General features: G+C 35.6%; 1 protein-coding gene across 3 annotated transcripts; it reads right to left on the bottom strand.

The window, feature by feature from the left end:
* Positions 1-1,824: 1,824 nt before the first annotated feature.
* On the bottom strand, positions 1,825-20,972 carry LOC149839271 (phytyl ester synthase 1, chloroplastic-like). Of its 3 annotated transcripts, XM_090002422.1 has the most exons (14): positions 19,811-20,972; positions 19,548-19,599; positions 18,322-18,377; positions 17,070-17,228; positions 16,858-16,962; positions 14,751-14,857; positions 14,038-14,159; positions 6,670-6,778; positions 5,283-5,416; positions 5,102-5,190; positions 4,821-4,915; positions 3,152-3,265; positions 2,673-2,758; positions 1,825-2,271 (listed from the first exon to the last, which is right to left on the bottom strand). In XM_090002422.1, exons 1-14 carry the CDS (start codon positions 20,265-20,267, stop codon positions 1,974-1,976), a joined length of 1,983 nt encoding a protein of 660 aa, XP_089858548.1. In that variant the 5' UTR covers positions 20,268-20,972; the 3' UTR covers positions 1,825-1,973. The 3 variants fall into 3 exon arrangements, 2 of the variants coding, with proteins under 2 accessions (XP_089858548.1, XP_089858547.1); XR_016431319.1 differs by having other exon boundaries at positions 3,152-4,756; positions 4,821-5,190; XM_090002421.1 differs by having other exon boundaries at positions 4,821-5,190.
* Between the last annotated feature and the right edge of the window lie 1,359 nt (positions 20,973-22,331).

The following is a 22,331-nucleotide window of genomic DNA, read 5'->3' as shown; positions in this document are numbered from 1 at the left end:
GATATAGATACGTATATTTTTCGTGGTTAAAAAATGATGGTAAGACATTTTTTGCATCGATGCCTTGATGTGAACGGTTCGGGTTAGTTTCACACCCTATTCGGCTATTCACAACCCGTTCTTTTGTCTAGCAAATATTTGTCAAATGTTATAAAATTACTTGATGTGCCAAATCATATATCTATGTGACCCGGACACGCCATTTTTTATCATAGTTTTTGGTGATACGGCATGTAACATGATATGCATGCACATGCAACATTTTATTATTTTGTCATAATTTTTAATAGTTTTTAATAACACTTTTAATAATCAATTTACTTTTCCAACGGGGCTCAGCTTGTTTGGTAGGAGCAGTTGGTGCACGTGTACTTTACACATGCAGCATTTTATTATTTTGTCATAATTTTCAATAGTTTTTAATAACACCTTTAATAATCAATGTACTTTATTTATTAAAACATTAATATTGTAATTAATTAAATAATAAATCTGTTTTCTCCTGTCCTGTTTTTAAAACATTGCGAACTCGAGTCTCGAGCTTGTATCAATTGTTTTTGTGACATAATTTCTGTTGTGTTTTGGCATCACCATCGACCATGGCATCCATCTCTGCTGCTGGGCTTCTAATGGACTCATGCCACAGTTTAGCTAGTGAGCTTGGCATCAAGTGAGAGATTTGAATTTGAAAAATCCAACCAGACTAAATGGGACTGCATACGCAATAGCTCTTCAAATCAACAATCGGCAGCCCCAAAGGGTTTGGTGCAGTGGGATGGAGCCTAGTTAGGGTTACGAGAAACTCCAGTTACATGTGGGAAGGGAAAGTCGTTTTTTCGGAAACTGGAAACCATAAGTTTCTGAAATTTGTGAAAAACTTCTAAAAAAACAGTGCAAAGTGAGAAACCTGTTTCACATCACATGAGAAACCTACTTACTTTATATGGGAAGCTCGTTTTCATTATTTGGGAAACATGTTTTCATACATTTTTTGCAAGTTTTTCATAAATACAATCTTTTTCAATGAAAAGTAGAGATGTGTTATTCAAAATTCTAATTATTTATTTTAGTTGCAATCAATGTAACCAGATATCATATAAAAAATTATCAATACTTACCATTTACTATAATATTAGTAAACAAGTAAATTTTATATAAACTTACAATATTCTTTGTCCATATTGTCGGCATCTGCACTTTTTCTCCACACACAAAATGTATATATATATATATATATATATATATATATATATATATATATATATATATATATATATATATATATATATATATAAGTCGGACGGTCAGGGAGCGTCCTATTTTGCACAAAATCACATTTTAGCATAAGTCAAGACGGCTGCTAAATGTTGTTTTGCGCACAGAAGAAAAGGGCACTGTTGATCGTGTGTGCAATCAACGGTTCTCCTTTGTAAATCAGTTCACTGTTAGTCCCTTCCCTATATATATCATGTTTACTGTTTCACATGAACTTTAGAAAGTCTCGTTTCCCATTTTTGTTTCCCAACACATTTCTCATTTCCGTTTCCCTTCCTGACAACCTTGGGCCTAGCCGGGCAATCTAGGTTCAAATTCTGTGTGAGCGTCAGCCCTTTGCAATATTGCAGAAACACAGGCATAGTCCAGTGTAGCCAGGTCTCTTACTCCGGGGAGGGGGTTCTCCATTTCTCATGAAAACAAATCAACAATTGACATCAAATCTGAGTCACGTCCAGTCAAGCAGACCTCTACATACCGGTGCAAAGGCGCGGTGACATCAGTACTCCCTTCCAGCCATACCCACAATATATACTATCACCCATGTATGTCAAAGCAATGTAATCAAATGACTAAAAAAACAAACCTTGAAGGTGATCAGTAAATACACGTGAATACTACAGAAATTTGGAATTACATTTGAATGTAACATAATATACAGGATATAACATGAGAAGAGCTACCTCCCTACTTCATCTTCAAAATTCAAATGTGGGGATCTGTCTGCCATTGCCCCATGTTGCTTGAAAGATAGACCTCTGAACTACACTTCTGTAGGGGTCCTCTTCTCTTTTCTTCATCAAATAATCAAACATGAGTTCAACTTCAGATTTTATGTGCAGGTACAGTGAATGTGCTTCCTCTCTGTCCTTCAAATCTTCCATTTTGCTAGTTTCAATAGGCTTTCCAAACAAATAATAAAACCGTCCTGGCACCTTTGGCAACATGCCGGGTAAATGAAGGTCTTCCTTTTCTATCTCCCCAGAAGCGCCACTCCTGTATTTATATTCCAAGGTCAATGAACCTGACACGTACTCTTCTATTCTTAGTTGACATGTTTCCATAGTATGAGTTACAAATTGCATAGCCCATGACCATTAGAGTCTTTTTTTGCACTTCAATGTGTTTATGTAGTATTTTTTCGATAAGTGTGTTTATGTAGCATTTGAGAATGTTTAAGTAATGGAATCATGATTTGGCCTGAGCAGCAATGGTGATGATTATAGTTGAGGATTAGTAACACACCAATCACAGTATACGTGAATAATAAACATGTCCAAGTTGGAGTTTGTCCAATGCGGGAGCATTGCTAGGTTCTGAACACTGCCTTGGCATGTTTCTTTTGATCTGAATAAGAAATTTTACATGAAATTGAAACCTGAAAGTCCAGAAAGTACCTCACTCTTATAGCATTTTGATTCAACTCTTCAATCCAGCGTCTAGTTACAGGGAAGCTCATCTGATCATTGTAATCAAGAACCAACTGCCAGAAGGAAAAGTTGCTCAGACTATGATAAATAAGAACCACTGAAAGAAAAAGAGTTGCATAAATATAATAAATAAACTTCTGCAAGTCTACAGATGATTACAATAGCATGGAAAATGTCAAGACAATCCTGTGGATTTTCAAGTAAATTCAGTTGACCACTTACATTATGTCGAAAATATCTTTGGATTTTGGACAAGTTACTTTGAAGCTATTTACCTTATTGTCACATGGCAAACGCTATCTTGTGGATGCAAGAGGAGGTAGTCTGACTTTGTACTCTGATCTATACTAGGGCAATGTTATATTGGGGTGTGCATATGTGTGTATGTGCAAGCATGTGTGTCTTAATTTTCTGGAAACTTTTAAAAGGCCAATCTGTTGGCTTACTTCCGCAATATCATCTTCACCAACAGCTGCAAATGGCACAATTGTAGCCCCAAATCGAGCAGCCATTCTTACAAATTCTGATCTTTCAGGCCAAAAGAGCTTATAAGCTTCACCCTGGGAAGCATATCAAGAAAAAACCATATATTGGTGACGGAAACAACATAAATTCAATTCAACAAGATATTAAAGTACTATTGATTGAAGCAAAGCAAGACAACAACAATCCAATTCCTTTCAGACAACCAGAATTGACAAAAATGAAGACACAAATGTAAACGCAAGAAAATGCAAAAAATATTTTTCAAGATAATATTTCAAATTTCTGATGATTTCAGCTAAATGCACTGAAGGAAATATTAGTTAGAACCCACACAATGGAGAAACATCAAGCTTCTGACTGATAAACCAAATGCCATGAAAACTACCAAACAAACTGAAAGAGAAACAACCATAAGTAACCCTAACTTCAGTTCTCCTTTCTGGTCAGTAGTACAAATATTAAGAGCATCAGCTAGAATATACCGTTATAAAAGCTCCCCATGTTCCAAATAGTAAAAGCATTTAACAGCCCATTGAAAAGGTAGATACAATCTATTGAAATCCTTGAAAATGGACCAGTTCTGTTTTGATTCTCTGTAAATGTTAAACATGAATGCATGAGAAAGACAATAACAAAGTAACATCAAATGAATATGAAGCGGTCAGAGTGGATAGAAGAAAGTGCTCTCCAATGCTTTTAACTACGAAAAAGAGAAAAAAAGAGGGCCAATTCTGACCCCTGTTCAAGCCAGAACTTATACGCATGCATATTGACCCTGATCTGGTTTTATAAGTTGATCATCATCTTATTAGAGAGAAAATCAAAGTAGGAAACTAAAGACAGAACAAAGGAAGAGTGAATACAGATTCTTTAAGTGAAGAAAGATGTCAACAGCTAAACGACAAACCATCCATGACTAAGACTGACATGAAAGATGTTTGTATATCCTTTTCATTTCTTTAGTTATTTTATCTTTAGGGAATTCCCTTTCTATGCCATTTTAGCTCAATCCCTGTGTCATCTCCGAGCTTCCATCATATCAACAACTAGAAATTCTGAACACTGGCTTGTCTTCATCCCACATTTCATACAGCTAATAGCCCTATATGATGTGAAGCAACCAAATGTAGTGCACAGATATAATAAATACCAATCAATAAGCAGCACATCAAGTACAGTATAACCTATTATTTGTTAGTGCTTTTAATAATATTAATCCAACCCATCTAGTGATGACAATTTATTTTCTTAACTGTAGAAACCCATTTCAGGTATAAACTGTTCCACAAACCCTCTAAAGAATAGTGCCAATATTGGACCACTTCCAGACAAAATAGGCTGCAGTGTCAAAATATAAGCATAGCTGTTTGTAATCAACTGTCCTGTTCCGGTGCCCAGCATTGATTGTGCATTGTTGATTCCTACAGCGGCAATTTTGTCATTTTACAGTTGATAAATAAAGTAATCATGAGATAGACCACCATTTGTCCAAATGACATGATTCTCTATTTTTTCTTCATTTTTCCCTCATTCTTTCTGCCCAAATTACCTTCTGATCATGAATCCTGTAATGACAAGAATTTGATCGATAACCAATAGCTGTATCAATCTAAAAGAAGTATAGAATACCTTCCGATGAAGAGCTTCACGTACACCACCAGGATACAAAAGAACAAATGACTTTGTGGAAAGAAGTCTAAAAAAATTGGTTGGAGTAACAGGCACTGCACCAAAAAATTTAACATGGTCGAGGGAAGATGGTTCTGTCAGTGATTTTTCAGATTCTCTTGAAAACAGAAATGGATGAGCAAGCCCTCGAACAAGAATATTTTTCTCTCTCAAAAATTCTCCAACAATAGAAGACAGTTCAAGCCCCATCAACATGTGATAACCAACAAGCAAAAGAGGACCTTCTTTAGGAACCCCAGCAAGACCCCGAACTATGCTCCCATCTTCCAATGTTGAAAGCATCACAGGGCTGACAGCTTGTCGAAACCATCTAAGATTGATGATATCATCAATATTTCTTTCAGAAACAGATTTAAGAGCACAAAAATATGGTAATATTCTTTACTACACAAGAAACTTTACCCGTAGTAACCATCGTAAATCTTCCTGAATTCACTTAAAGTAGGAGGAATGTAGTGCATGACATAATCAAGCCGTCTTGATTGTCGATACATACAGGAACTCCTAATAATGGTTGCCAAATCAATACCATCTTCCTGCATAAGTAGACTTCAAATTATATAATTTTTATTAAGCCATAATAAGAGAGTATTCAAGCAGTAGGAACACAGAAAAATGTCAAAAGTTAAAGGAAACCATTTCATGGATAAGCAAGAGAGATATCAAATGTAATTTCAAAGGTGTACTATGAAAACTCCACAAAAATAATAGTATACCCAATAAAACCAGAATGGAACTGCTCCAAAGGATCATAAATCCACTCAAGTATATCCCATCCCTATTTTAATAATTATTCTGTTCTTATAAAATTATACAAGATATTCACATGGTAATGTCACAAGATCTTTGCCATGTACACTTTTGCTTGAAAACCATGGTTACTAAACGCAAAATAAGATCATGCGGCTGCCTCAACACCATAGACTTTGTTTTCAATAAGTAACTTGTTGACCCTAATTTAATTTGTTCATGTTTGAAACTCCTGACATCTAACTTCATGGATCCTATGTAGATAATATGGATCCAGAAAAGAAAATTTTTCCTAGTTTGAGCTTATTTTGTGATCAAGATGAAGCAAAAACGACAAGTTATCCTTGAGGTGAGCAGCAGGGGCAATGCCCCAGTTACACCACAAAGGATGATTCACCAAGTCTGGCATGTTTAGCATTTTCCTTTTGGGGTTTTCTTGTTTCAATATAATAGTTTTCGCCACATTTTTGTTCTGATTGCTATAGGATATAAAGACAATGTTAAGAACATAGGTATAAAATAATTGGGATGTATCTCTTCTGTAAGTTGATGTTATGTTACAAGGTATTTCACAATCATCTTTTTCTAGTGATTGAACATTTATAACTTATTTCAGTATAATGTAGAAAAATGCAAGTGAACTACTGAGAGAAATGAGATGGTTGCATAAATAAAAAGATGTTCTTAACTTTCTTTTCCAAAAAGTGAATGAGAAGAGAGAGATTCATCCTGTAAATCCCAATGGCAGTCAATAGATGGACAACCATGCATTTAGTACTGATTATGAACTTATATTAGTCATCCACGAATTGTAATATTGTATGGACGATTCTAGCCATGCAGTTCATAATTGGCAATCTTGCGCAGCAGATGTAGGACCAACGTATCCCCCTTCTTAGGTAGTTGTGAAGTTTTGTAAATGTCAATTGCATCGCTACATAAGCAACTGAGTAGCAATGAATCACACAAGACAACTTGACCCATTCATTACCAATACAAGTGTAAGCAACCAAAAAACATAACACGTCCCTCTCATTACCAATAAAAGTGTGTGGCCACTATCTTTGAAGTACCGAACTTTGCAATTTGGTATTGTATGCCAAAGTCGTTCTGCTTCATCTCGACTAGGTAGAAGATTATCCTTGCCACTGAAAAGAAAGAAGCAACATCATCAGGATTGATATAGAGATTTGAATGAAGACTGTAGTCCCGATAATAACTAATATTTACTGAATGTTGGTTCCAAGATTCAAAGGTAGGACACCCTGAAAAACTATCTAGAGGATATGAAACTATAATTGTAGGCAGTATTCAATAGATGTAAAGGAAAATAAATAGAAGAAATTATTCACTTTCCACCTGTATTGGCTCAACCACAAAGTAAATATGCACAACCAAAACGCTACTATCAGAATTGACATATTTGATGACCACAAAACAAAAACAGACAATTAAGATCACAAACTAAAGCAACATATATGTTGTATACGTGATATACTAAACTTAATTGAATTTTCTTTTGATGTGTGGCTTGTAGTGTATGACGCAATTTCATTAGAATTACATTGAATATTAATCTAAGACTTCATAGTCGCACCACTGGAAGCAGTTTGAAACTTCAATTTTGATGTTCCAAACTACCATGTAGTCAATCAAGTGAACATACGGTAATTTACTTATTAAGTGTTACATCACAATTCAATTTTCCTAACAAATTTAATTCGATTTTCCTAACAAATTTAAGCCATTGCCTATGTTTTGTATGGTTGTAGCTTCTCATGTGAAAGGAAATTGTTGACCAGGAATGACTGCAGATTATATATGTACTCTACAATCATTTCAAAGTTTCAAGCAAATGTGTAATACAAATATGGGCAGTTCCCTAATTTTTGTTCATCTATTTTCGTTGTTTCCTTTTCTTCTGCATTGCAGTTCCAGGCAATCCCTAGGTATGTACCAAGGGTGTCTTATAGCTAAGGTCAAACATATAGGTTGCAATTTTTTAAAAATTCCCTTCATACTTTTCACTCCTTTCTCTAATGAATCATAAAAACAATTTTGATTGGTTGTCCTACGGTTCCAAAATGTGAGTGATCAATGGTCAAAATCACAAACACCAGCAATGATGAAAAACAAATAACACATGCAGGGGAAAACCAGGCAATTTCTCTACATTCTAGTGCATATAGAATGGTACTCAAGCTCCCTGGCCCACTGCAACTTAAAACACCATACAGCATAAGGAAGGAAAGAGAAAGAAATACTAGAAAGTGACTTTGTTTAATGCTAGAAACGGAAGAGCATATAAACCACACATAATCCAAGCTTGACCTGATATCCCACGTGGATCATATGCATGACCTATCTCTACCCATTTGTAATAAAGTGCCAAATGAAAAAGGGCAAAGTCTCCAAGCGAAAGCACGGAAGCACGCACATACACAAGAGGCCACAAAGGGGCAAAATAAACCACAAAAGTGGTCAAGCACAAAAAGAGGAAAAAAAAATATATCTCACTTCATAGAATATTTCACAAGAAGCTTGGAAAATACATGGGGCTGTGCCCCTTATTTATACACAGCAAGGGACCCAAGGAGGGGCTCCCATAGAGTCGTTGGAGCCCCTCCAACGGTCATATTTATGACCGTTGGAGGGGTCCAACGACTCTATGTGGACCCCTCTCAAATGATTAAAAAAGAAAAACTAAAAAAGCAAAAAAGGAAAAAGAAAGAAAAGAAAAAGCATATCAATGATATGCGTGTACAGGTGAAATGACAGAAATACCCCTATCGGGTTTTACAAAAATAAATATATATATTTATATATATATAGATAGACATATATATATCATATATATGTATATGTGTCGTAATCTATATATATATAGATATGTATATATAAATATACATCATATTTTAACACCCCCCCTCAAACACATGGTGAAATCACCGAGAGTTTGCTAAGGAGGAAGTAGAAGCGAGGCGAGGGCAAGGCTTTGGTGAAGAAGTCCGCCAACTGATATTCGGTAGGAACATATGGGAGTTGAATGGTGCCGCGTAGGAACTCATCTCGAACATAATGACAGTCCATCTCAATATGCTTCGTTCGTTCATGAAAAGTGTGATTGCTAGCAATATAGATGGAGTTCTTGTTGTCACAACACAGCTTTGAAGGAGTTGAGAATGAGACACCCATATCTTTAAGTAAGCTTCTTAACCATATAATCTCAGCTGTGGTAGTGGCCATCACACGATATTCTGCTTCGGTAGACGAGAGAGAAACTTTACGCTGCTTCTTACACCTCCAGGAGATAAGTGACTCCCCAAGAAACACACAATAACCTGTGGTAGAAATACGATCATCGGGGTTACCCCCCCAATCAGAGTCAGTATACGCAAGTAAAGTAAGAGGTGAAGAAGAGGATAAGAATACTCTCTTAGTTATGGAATTTTTTAAGTATCTGATAATCCTCATTACTGCTGCCATGTGAGTAATGGTAGGAGCAGTCTGAAATTGGCTTGCACTATGAACTGCATGTGAAATGTCAGGCCTGGTAATAGATAAATATGTTAAGGATCCAATCAATTGACGATAAGGCGTGGGGTCTGCTAAAGGAGTGCCATCATTGGCTCTCATCTTGGCATTGATCACTTCTGGAGTCTCCACCCTTTTGTCATCTGTCAACCCAGACTTAGCAATAATGTCAGAGGCAAGCTTCATCTGAGATAGGACATACCCCTTGGGGGAGTATGCAACTTCAATTCCTAAGAAATACCTTAGAAAACCCAGATCAGACATATCAAAATTTTTCTTAAGAATATTTTTAATAAAATCAATACCTTTCTTATCATTACCTGTGATAATCATGTCATCAACATATAATAACAAAATTGTTATGTATTCATTAGAAGATTTAACAAACAAAGCAGTATCTGTGTAACATGAGGAGAAACCATTATCAAGAACTACTTTGCTAAAAAGATCATACCAAGCTTTTGGTGCTTGTTTTAAACCATAGAGAGCTTTGTTTAATTTTAGAATATTGCCTTTCCCAATTTCAAGACCCGGCGGAGGGTCCATAAGAACTTCTTCACACAGAGTTCCATTTAAAAACGCATTTTTGACATCAAGTTGATATATCGGCCATTGTTTGATGGATGCTAAAACAATTAGGGTTCGTACACTAGTCATTCTGACTACAGGAGCAAAGGTTTCTTCATAATCAATCCCATATTCTTGGGCGTAGCCTTTTGCAACCAAACGAGCTTTGTATCTTTCAAGAGACCCATCACATTTGGTTTTGACTTTATATACCCATCTACACCCAATTGCTTTTTTTCCTAAAGGTTGAGGAATAATGCTCCAGGTTTGGGCCTTGTTAAGAACTTAAGAGCCTCTAATTCGATGTTCATAGCTTCAATCCAATGTGGGTGATCTTTAGCTTCCTTGAATGAGGTAGGCTCATGATAAAATTGTATTAACATGAGACAGGCTCTATAATTCGGCAAAAAAGATTCATAAGACACAAATTTTTTGTGGTGGCCTACTAGTACGAGAAGATCTCCTAGGTGGATTGTTATCAATAGATTCTTCTAAAGAGAAGTCTTGAGAGTATCTGTCAATAGCAGGTTGATGTTCATTTCCTATCCGCCAGGTATATATATTTATATCATTAAGGTTTTCATTTTGAGAAGTATTATCATGTTGTGGTATATCATTATAATGTAAAATTCCATCACAACTAGTATCACAAGTAATTGCCTGAGGGGACTCAATCCTAGGAGCTAAGTCAAATAGAAAAGAATAATCGATGTCTTCCTTAGATGTGTGGATATCGAAACCATTTTGATCTTCAATAAAGTTTACATTTCTCGACACATATAATTTATTGTTTCGAATATCATAGCATCTATAGCCTTTTTTATTCTCACCATAGCCAATGAACACACATTCAATAGCTTTGGGTGACAACTTATCTTGTCCTAGACTAAGTACAAAACATTTGCATCCAAAGATTCTTAGTCTATTAAAATCAGGAGTAATTTTAAATAGTTTTTCAAAGGGCGAAACATTTTTTAAAGAAGAAGAGGGCATACGATTCACAAGATATGTTGCGGTAAGAAGAGCTTCGGCCCAAAAGTTTTTAGGAACATTTTTAGACACAAGAAGAGTTCTTGTGGTTTCGATTAAATGTCTATGTTTCCTTTCTGCAAGACCATTTTGTTGCGGAGTTTTAAGACAAGAGCGTTGGTGCAAAATTCCATTTAATTTAAAATAATTTTGAAAATCTTTAGACATGTACTCTCCTCCTGAGTCGGATCTAAAAGTGGCTATATTATGTTGGAATTGATTTTGAACAAGAGCGTGAAACTCTTTAAAATTAATGAAGACATCGGATTTATTTTTGATAATGCAAACCCATGTGTATCTAGTAAAATCATCAATAAAAGAAACATAGTAAGAGAAGCCTCCTTTGGACATAACGGGTGCTGATCCCCATATATCGGAATGCACAAGTTCAAAAGGTCTTTTTGACACAAAATTGCTATGAGAGTATGGAAGAGAGTGAATTTTCCCAAGAATACAATCATTGCATGTAAAAGTATTTGTATTATAAAATTTTTCCAAAAACGGAAAAGGGTACAACTTGAAAATACTAGGGTGTCCAAGTCTCTTATGCCAAGTCTCAATATCTTTGGATTGAACATGATTACAAAATGATTTGGATGGCAAAGACAAAAAATCCATATAGTAAAGGTCCCCTCTTCTATGGCCTTGCCCAATCCGCTTCCCGGACCGGAGATCCTGCACATAGCAATGGGTGGGTGAAAAAGAGACATTACATTCAAAATCGGTAATTTGAGAGACGGAAAACAGATTTAGATTAAGTTTTGGAATAATTCGGATCTTGGGAACAAAAAATTCTTTGTTTTGGTCATAAGTTTTTTCAAGGTTTCCAATGCCTTCAACATTTAAAGATGTTCCATCGGCGGTGGAAACATATGATTTAAATTTATTGAGACTTGGTTTTGATAAAAGTGATGCATTTGGGGTCATATGAAAAGAGGCCCCCGAGTCAAGAATCCAAGAAGTCATACCTGGAAAAGAGGAGATGGCGGCACCGGAAGTGGAAGGTGAAGAGGATGATGTAGAGGCGTTCATCTTTATAAATTGTTGAAGAGTTTCGGTTAGATGAGCGATGGACTCCTTTATATCACCATCCTTCTTTGAATCTTCATTGATGATTGGAGGAGTTTCTCCCACGGAAGCCACCTTCTTTTTTAATCTAGGACAATCGGGACGAATATGGCCCGGTTCATTACAATTATGACAAATGATTTTTCTTCCTCCACCACCATTATTCTTCCAAAAATGTGGTGGTTTATATGATCTAACATTGTTGCCGGGTCTAGACACGGCATGCACTTCATCAACATCTCTTTTCAAGGCCAAACGGGTTTCTTCTTGACATAAATCGGCCAAGATATCGCTTAGAGGAGTAGAGGCCCTATGAAGTAGAGATCCTCTAAGTTGTTCAAATTCGGGACGAAGCCCATGAATAAATTGAAAGAACCTCTCTTTTTTCATTTGCTCTTGTCTCATAGCAATAGCACTTCCTTCCCATTGTGGTTCGAGAAGGACAAGTTCATCCCACAAAGAGGATAAGGCACTATAGTAGTCCCTAATGCTCATATCACCTTGCTTGGTAGCTCTTACCTTCTCTTGTAGAAAAAAATGCCTAGCAAGGTCTCTTTGAGTGTACATGCCTTTCATAAAAAACCATGCTTCATTAGCCTTTTTGAATTTTGCAAGGTTTGCACAAATCTTCAATTCGACATTGTTCATGAACCATGCCAAGATTTTAGCATGTTCACTTTCCCAATCTTCCATTTTAGAAGAATAATCAAGAATAGCCTTTTCCTTTTCTTCTTCATTCAAAGCTTTTTCCTCACTTCCTTCAAATTTAGTTAACTTTAATTGTGGTTCCGGAATGGTTCCACATACGTAACCCCAAAGCTTTTTACCTTTGAGATTATTCTCCATAGCGGCGGCCCACATGCGGTAATTGGTCCCATCCAATTTGAATGAGAGATCGATTTTTGCATCTTTGTTGGCCATTTATAGAAAACAAACTAATAAGACAAGAGAGAGGAGAGGTATTACTTGTCAAAGGAGGATCCGATGAAGCCTTCTTAACCAAGGCTCTGATACCATGTAATGAAGTGCCAAATGAAAAAGGGCAAAGTCTCCAAGCGAAAGCACAGAAGCACGCACATACACAAGAGGCCACAAAGGGGCAAAATAAACCACAAAAGTGGTCAAGCACAAAAAGAGGAAAAAAAATATATCTCTTCATAGAATGCTTCACAAGAAGCTTGGAAAATACATGGGGCTGTGCCCCTTATTTATACACAGCAAGGGACCCAAGGAGGGGCTCCCATAGAGTCGTTGGAGCCCCTCCAACGGTCATATTTATGACCGTTGGAGGGGTCCAACGACTCTATGTGGACCCCTCTCAAATGATTAAAAAGGAAAAAGAATAAAGGAAAAAGAAAGAAAAGAAAAAGCATATCAATGATATGCGTGTACAGGTGAAATGACAGAAATACCCCTATCGGGTTTTACAAAAATAAATATATATATATATATATTTATATATATAGATAGACACATAGACATATATATATCATATATGTGTATATGTGTCGTAATCTATATATATAGATATGTATATATAAATATACATCATATTTTAACACCATTTACAGGTACAATAACTGAGAATCCAAGAAAAGGAGTCTTTACAAAGGATAAGCCCCAACCAAGACAGGAGTTCAATTACAAATGAACTTCCTAATCCAACTATGCTACTATATCAACGCCCTAAAAGACTATTTGAGTGTCACATAAGCTTCCTAAATAAAAACCACTGGTCCACTGTTTGTGCACTAATTCCAACCAGGTGACATAATATACTCAGTAGGCATGCCTACTGCATTCACGAAAGACAATTCCATCAGCATGAAAGCATGATCACCTAATTTTCAAGTAAATATTTATTTCAGACAATCTAGTCTTAACCACAGCTTCCCTTATGCCTCAACTGACAGCAATTGTATAGAGGATCCACATTACTAATAATCACATATACTTTCATGGAAATTTTAATAGTAATCACAAAGTAGCCTGAGCACAGAGAGTACACCAGAATATAGCTCTCTTGTGATTCCTGATAGGTAAGATCAATAAAAAGTTCTATGAGATCATTACCAATGCAAAGTACAGTATAGTTATTAAAATAAGAAAAACCAGCACCAACTATGTCAAAATGTGCACACTGAATACAGTGCTGTCTTGTTTGAAAAAATGTTAGAGAATTCACAAAAACAGAAATTATAAAATAAACCTGGCAAGAATCAATACATCAGCTTTCACGGCATGAAGACGGGAATTAGCATAAGATGAAGCTGATTTAAGCAGATTCAATTTCCAAAGTAGAGTTTCCTTGGGAATTATATCTGCCAAACCCTGCAATGCATAGATAAAAGTCACATAAAAGACAAGTCGCATAAAAAAGTAGTCTACTAATGAAAAGCATGCAACAGAAAATACTAAGAATGGTGCATGTAGTGAAACACCTTTAAGCCCATAACTTCCAAGTTAAGTATCACACCTTCATATTATATAAGATCCTGATAAAAGTATATATATTCTAATATATGATGCTTTGGTCAGGGGACCAAACATAAATATGTATTTGGCAAGCTTTACCTAATCTTAGTTTGTTTACGATAATCACCCCAAGACTTCAAATCTTCAGTTGTTTTTATAAATGGCAGTGAATTATGAAATTCACATACAAAAGTTGCTCTGAGCCAAATATATCAATTTTCCGCTTTTGAAAAAAATCCACATACAAGTCATATCACGGAACAACCTTTCCTATAAATTTGAGGAGTCAATAGTAAAGAATTGCCTAAAACTATTTATTCTCCATACATTGCTCAAAGTATAAAAATAAAGCTGTCAAAAGTAATATTAGTTGAACATACTTGATGATTGAGTCTATTTACAAGAACTGCCTAGAAACATCAAATGTAATAGTAGGCACTTTCTTACAGAAAGACGTAGCAACAAAGCAGCCAGATTTTCTGACAATTGATTTAAAGACTCCAAAGGGGGAAGCCCATCTTCAACATCAACCAAAGCCATCTTCACTGGGTCGCCTAAATTAGTCACAAAATGCAAAATAAATTAGTGCAGATAAGCATTAAAAAGGAAAAGAATGCCGACCAGAATATAGAAATGAAAAAAAAACACCAGAAATAACCTAAAGAACATGAAGAAAGAAACCTGTGGTTCCAAAAAAAAAAAGATGTTTAGAAATTCTCAGGACAAGAAATACTGATGTATCCAACTTTGATGTGGAACCCAGCTCTTGCTTGCTTGCCCACAAACTGGGAAAATAATTAGAAATGATACAAGAAGCTCATGAAGCGTTTATGAAGTTAATGCAATACCGTGTTCACCGACTTGGCACTCACAATTAACTCTTAGGTAAATGTTCAAACTGATTAAGGGTGCATCTGAATATCAAGGGGAGAAGGCCCCACAGGCTTTTCCTTTTTTTCGTTGTGTTGTTTCACCACAATCCATCTTTAGTTGTTTTCTCATAAGTTCCCCAAGTCAAAAACAAAAACAAGCCTCCACCACAGTAATTAGTTGCTTTCCCAAATATATAACTGTGCGGCCACTGCTTTTCACTTTCCCAATGCATTCATATGAATTCACCTTTCCCTTTCTTGTGAGTTCAACCTAAATCAGGGTTTGGAATTCAGGAGTTTTAAGTGTATCCATGTACACACACATTATAATTTTATAGCAGGTAATTAGCCAAACCAGCATTGGTGGGACAGAACAGAATCTAGAAGGATAAACCTCCTAATTGGAGTCCCTACCCAATCATGATGCAATATTTCTGCTATCTGCTTTGAGTCCTGGTAAGGGTCTGCTTAACCCCAGCTTGTTTATTGGCAAAAATTGAAGTTTACTCCGACCGAAATCTAGACACACACCCAAGACTCCAAATCTTGAAAGACAAAAGATTATGTTGGTCTAGAAAGGCCAAAGCAACAAATATTCCTTACTCACTAAACATTAAACAGGGAACTGAAGCTCATAAGACAATTAAGCAATAGCTAACTTCTTGTAGATCAGATGGATCAGAAGAAAGAAACCACCAGATAAAGGAGGCAATGAGAACCATCTCATGCCAATCACTGCAAAGATGTACGAGGACAATGCAACACCTCAATTATATTGCAAGAGACATGCTACCATTGAATGCAGCATGGTCCTGTTGGCAATTTTATGGTTACATGCATGGTTACTCTCTTTCCATTTGCATGTACCGATGCACAAACAATATAACACTATGTATGTGTGCATCACAGCTAATATCAGCCTGACATAGGTGATAGTTGTTCACAAGAAGATATAAAATTAAGTAGCTTTACTGGGGAAAATGCCATAGATGTTTTAAAAATAGTAATGATAATAATCTGAAAAAATAAGAAATTAAAGTAACTGGATTTTCTCAAAATAATGTCAAGTTATTAATGTGATATTTTCATTTCAGAGTTTTTTAGTTCATTGGAATATGCTGAATTTTTATTTCAAAGCAACCTTAAATATGAGAAATTCAAGATATCATGGTATTTAGTGACTGTGATAGATATACATAGATGCATGTGTGTGTGGGTGGCTGTTTATGTCTCTGTGTGTATGTGTAGTTTATAGTGTGTGTGTGTGTGTGTGTGTGTGTTGTGTGTGTGTGTGTGTGTGTGTGTGTGTGTGTGTGTAGTTTGTTAAATACACACTCACACATAATTAGTCATCAATGCATTTATGTATGTTTATCATAGTCACCCATCTTTTACGTAAGCATAGGAATGTTTTTCAAGGAGATGAGAGGACATACATCCGATCTGAATCAAATGTATTAAATCCGAGGACATAACGGAAGACAAAAAATACACCATCATCAATCAAAATGCCTCTAACATATTAACAGAAAAAATAAAAGAACAGCAGATGTTATGAACAATCAGCATTAGTCTGCTTGAGCTCGAAGTATTGATGTCAGCTTTGAAACAATCACATCATAATTTGACACAGAATTAGTTTCATGAAATGCAAAATCACCCAGAAATAGCTTATGATATACCCATTGTCATGCTCAGCACATAGGGAACTGCAACATGGAGCTGGTCAGGAATAGCCTCTAACAGAGGGAGAAAAGGCTGTAATTGCGACTTAGCAAAGCTTGTGGCTGGACAAGGGAAAATAATAAGTTTAGAATCCAACCAGAATTCTAGGATGAAAAACTAACAAGTTTTACAGTGTTTAACATTCATCTAACTTGGCCATTTCACCTACCTGGATTGGACAATATCAATACAAGATCAATAGTAGGGTTACGAGATGCAACAGCTAGAGTCAAGCATCCTCCAAAAGAATCTCCAACAAGATAAATAGGTCTATCAGGAAACAGTTTTTGTTCAAACCGAACAGTTTCTTCAACAAATTTCACCAGTCCTGCTCAAATTAGAACATTAACAATTGTTTAAGTCAAATAAAAAGAAGAGAAGACGAGACATAATTTCTTAGTCACCCATCCAATGAAATAGTAACCAAATCCAAGACTCATGCAAGAGTAATATAATCATCATCATGACCACTAGAAAGCCTTGACATGAATAGAATCCATCTGCTGACAATGCACACATGGGCTAACTTGAAATAGAAACATCCTAACTATCAAAGGCAAGATAGTGAGAACATTACCATTATGATAAGGAAGCTTTTTTATTTCCTTAGAACTTATAGCTGCATTCATTAAAATCGTACAGGATATTGATTTATATGTTTTATAAATTTTTCTCAAGGTTAAGCCTGACTGTTCTACGCAATCTTTATTTAACCCACAAAATCCAACTTCAAACAGATTCCTTTGCGCCATCAGATTAACCAATAAATCACACAAAACTAGAAAATGTAGGGGTACTTATTCCAATAGAGTCTGTCATCTAATAAATAAAATGTACTTAGGTATTGTTTAATCATAGAGCAGCACGGCTGTGTCTGAAATAATCATCCACATATTTCTGACCATATTATTATAAACAGGGACAGATGAGATTAAAACCATATAAGTGCATGAACTACAACCTATATGCATGTGGAAGGAACACTTTGCTTAACCCCGTATGCTGCATTCAAGCATTGGATTTAATGGATACACCCTGAACAAATGTCAGGCAAGGTAACATGTGCATGACTTTTTTACTATATTGAATCTTAACCTCTCAAGTCACTTTTTCTCTAGTTTATACTTGAACTTTAGGTGCTTGAAGCATAATATATATTTGAATATTATATTTACGTAGCAATTTGAACACTTAAATTTTATATATCTCCATGTCTTACATAAGGTTTTACTGTGTGTCCTCGGTCCGGTGCTCTTCTGACATGAATAGAACAGAACACATAAGAATATTAGGCAAGCATAATCCATAGGAAGATGCCACAATACTAGTATATACAGCAGAAAACAATAAAAAAATCAAATTTACAAGCGAAAAGCTAAATATCTTTGTGAATAACAGGTCAAAGTTTGGTAGATCAAGACCTTCAAAAGGTGTCCGGTCAAAGATTGGAATGTGCATGCACCAAACTTCAAACATCCTGCAAAATGTACAATAGAAGTCAACACCTTGCTATATCAATGCCAATACCGTTTATACAGTTAGTCACCAGATACATAATGAAAATTTACTTGCTAAGAACTTGGCATTAGAACCTAGAAGTTGATTTTTCTCATTATCTTTCTTTTCAGCATTAGAATATAACATGATCAGAGGACAGACGAAAAAGTAGACAAAGAAAACAAGCAATAAAATGTTTCTTATTTAAGTGTCATTATATGTAGACGAGATGTTTATTCACACTTTTGTGTGTGTGTTTTAGCCTATAAGTGACATTGTGATTATACTCTTGTTCTAATTGCTGATACACTTATTTTGAGTGTCATTATATGTAGACAAAAGATGTTATCAATGTGGTGAGTTATGTGCACCCGTTGATTACTCACACTTATTGTGTATTTGTTTAGCCCATAAATGGCATTGTGATTATACTCTTGTTCTAGTAGCTGATAAACTTGATTTTTGAGGTTTGGAGGTCCAGTGAGGTGATTGCTTGTGATGGTTGAACTATTATTGAGATTTGGGAAATTGTGAAGATAAGAAAAGGTGAAATGTGTTGAAGAAGATTTCCATAAAAAATTCTTTCAAAAAAAATTTATTTTCATAGAAAAATGTTCAAATGCAAATTCCAGTTGCAGAATCTGGTGCTATTCCACCATCTGGCCATCATATTGAACCTCAAAAATAAATCATTTGTCATAGCAATGAAAAAGAAAAAAAAATCCTCCTAAAGAAAAGGGAACAATACATTTAAATTTGCTATCAAATGAGGTACTTACTATATGTAAAAAGTTTCATTTGCCAGAAAATCACAAAAATAACTGACGTAGCATAGTTTTAGTAATTTGCTTTAATTTGAAAGGAGTGTATGACTATTTTCAAATGAGGTAGTATATGCTGGATATATTCAAAACTATTACTATGCTGACAAGCTGGATATTTTTTACTTGAGTTTGAACTCCATCTGTTTTGGGTATTTTATCAAAGCAAGTCTTTGAGTGCAAGAGTGGTGCCTCTAATGAAGCTCCATCACTTGCTGAATGTTAACTCATTAACATATACTTAAACCAAAATATAACTCAATTAACAGTAATATGCAACACATTTACAAGTAAAATAAAACAGGATTAAACTAGTAGAAACACTAGACCTCCCAAGAGCCCTGTGGTGTGATATAAGTCCCAGTCCAATGCCATCAGTCCCTATAAAATTCAAGATACAGAAAGCATAAGCCTTGCCTGAAACGCTCCCAAAATAAGGAATCAATAGCAGCAAAATTCAACTCTAACAGATACCAAAGCAACTGATACTAAAACATAAAGAAAAACACAAACTTATCAGAAGAATCACACATAATTGACCAACAAAGATGACGAAAAACCAGAACCTATTTCATCAGTTTGTGATGTCTACCAGGCAAAAAGAGCAGCAGAGGAGCATTTTTAACAGGGTGGCCGCATTCAACAGGAGAAAACCACCGAGGCAGACCACCATCCGGTCGGACCAAATCCTTCGAGCAATCAAGATAATCTTTCACAGAATCAATCTTAAAGTTAGTATCATCCTCTAATAATATCGGCTCCCTCTCGTCCGAGCCCGACTTGCCGATGGAATACTCCCCATATGAATTCCCATGCTCAGCCACCTTATGAACAAAATGGCCCTCCTTCTTGACAACAGAATCCGTAGTTACACCAATCGGTTCACTACTCACTACAGCTCCAGTCCTCACTCTACTAATCCGACCCCTATCTTGAGGGCTCAATTCAAACTTGGCACCCACTACACAAAATCTGCTAAAAACTTGACGACAATGACAATAAGAAGGGCCATAAATCCCATCTGCCAATAAGGCAACTTTTGTTGACATTTTCTTCAAACACAACGCCTACAATCTTAATAAAATAAAGCTGACCCCAATGTCTAATAGTCAGAAACAAAAAACAAGTATACAAAGCTCCTAAAGAGCACCAATTCAATTTTTTTCAACAAATACAAAAGCAAGTAACCTTGCTTCCTCTCTACCTTCACAGCTAAACCAAATACCAAAAAACCAACATGCAAAGGAAAATATATGAATTTCTTCAATTGGGTAAGCACCAAATCACCCTCAGAACCAACTGATTCAACCAAACACCTCAACCACCTTCAGAAAACACACATCAACAACAACAACGGGATTCCTCCACTCGGGTGATTCAAAGTGGTTGGGGGGAAGAAGGCCATGAAATGAACTTCAAGAAAACACCACACAAGCGAGCAGAAAAAACAAATGCGTTCGCTCACTTGGGCACCAAGATTCTAACCTTTTGGACTAAAAATGTTTCAAAAGATAACCATATGGTGCAGGCTCCACCAACCACCCAAAGAAGATTAGAGTAACAATAATTGAATCTCAAAAGACATCTACACAAAATACATTTGCTATTGATTGTGCAGCAACTCCCCATCCATCCTCACAAAATTTTGTAATTGGGAGAGGAGTAAAAGCAGAACAAGCAAAGGAAACTCTTTATCACATTTATATTTTAATCACTTGGTATCATGTGTGGAACTGGAAAGGTTTTTAATGCATATTGTACAGGTAAAAATACTTAATAATAAAGAGGAGGGTGATCTCGACTGCACCTTTTTGTCTTGAGTGAGAACACTTTCCCTTCTCTTCTTAGGGAAATGGCCATTGCCTCACTGTCTGGCTGACGCTCTTCCTGGATTACAGATTGGCTGTTGCTTTCTTGAGGGGTGTGTAAGACTTAAATTGGCCACATGACTTTGCCCACCCAAAGTGCCAAATTTGTGGTCCCAATCTCAGGGATTGGGGCCTTGGCTGCTAGGCGGTGGTAAGTCAAGGTTAGATTCTCATGGGTGTCGCCCTTTTGCTAAAGTTAAGGGTAAGGGTCTTAGCTTCGAAGTTTTATGTTATCGGCATGACTAGGTATGGTAGGATGAGCAGCGTGATCAGGTCTTCCATACAGTTTCTTCTGATTGGTCAGGTCAAGTCATATTGTAGCCCATCAATGGTTATATTCAATGTCTTAGGCCTTGGTCACAAAGACACGTGGTTACATGGACGTGCTTGAGTTTAAATTATTTTTAAAAAATAAAACAATAAAGGAACCTGTGCTTCAGAACTCTTATGAAAAACACCTGTGTTTTAGCATATTGTTCATAAGACTGGTTACTGGTTCAACCTTAACTGCAGTATAACTACAAAAAGTCACATTCAATCGTTTGAAAAAGTAAAAAAAAAGAAAGAAATGACTAAAGTATGAGTCAACTGGTGACATTCAGTTATTTAGTCTTAGCTATAGTACAACCACAAAAAAGTGACATTCAGTCATTTGAAAAAAAATGATTAAAATGTCATATAATAATTCAATTGAAGGCAAATAATAAAAATAAACTAAACCTATCACATGAGCAATATGCTGAAAACTCGGGAAAATGTCAAACGTAATTTGGGAAAATTCTCAACAATAAACATTGATTTTTTTTCACTATCATATCGGTTTTTTAAAATCTTGAGATAAAATTATTGATATTCTCACATCAACCACCATATGAGATAAGTGTTCTTAAAATGTCATATTATGTGCTATTTTTCTCTTTTGCACACAATTTTCTCTTAAATATTTGATTTTTTTTCTAAATATATATGATTTTTTAATGAAAAACTATATATATATTTAGGAGACAATCACATATATTGGAGAAAACTTGCATATATAGAAGGAACTCCACATGTATTTAAAAGAAAATCATAAAAAATATATGCAGAAATCATATATTTAGGAGAAAAATTGCATATATAAGAAAAAAATGTATATATAGAAAGAACTATGCATATATTTAAGAGAAAATCATAGAAAATATATGCAAAAATTGCATGTTTAAAAGAAAATTTCCTATATAAAAAGAAAATCACAGAAAATAT

This window comes from Nuphar pumila, chromosome 4 (genome assembly GCF_984573655.1).
Source record: "Nuphar pumila chromosome 4, dmNupPumi1.hap1.1, whole genome shotgun sequence".
NCBI classification, from domain to species: domain Eukaryota; kingdom Viridiplantae; phylum Streptophyta; class Magnoliopsida; order Nymphaeales; family Nymphaeaceae; genus Nuphar; species Nuphar pumila.
This window is presented reverse-complemented; position numbering and strand designations above follow the sequence as displayed.

Coding starts and splice junctions, on each gene's coding strand:
- LOC149839271 (XM_090002421.1), bottom strand. CDS start 20,267: ATGTCAACAAAAGTTGCCTTATTGGCAGATGGGATTTATGGCCCTTCT. Junction 6,779..14,037: donor GATGTATTGATTCTTGCCAG/GTTTATTTTATA, acceptor CTTTCTTTTCAG/TGGCAAGGATAATCTTCTAC. Junction 2,272..2,672: donor CAAAATGCTATAAGAGTGAG/GTACTTTCTGGA, acceptor ATATAAATACAG/GAGTGGCGCTTCTGGGGAGA.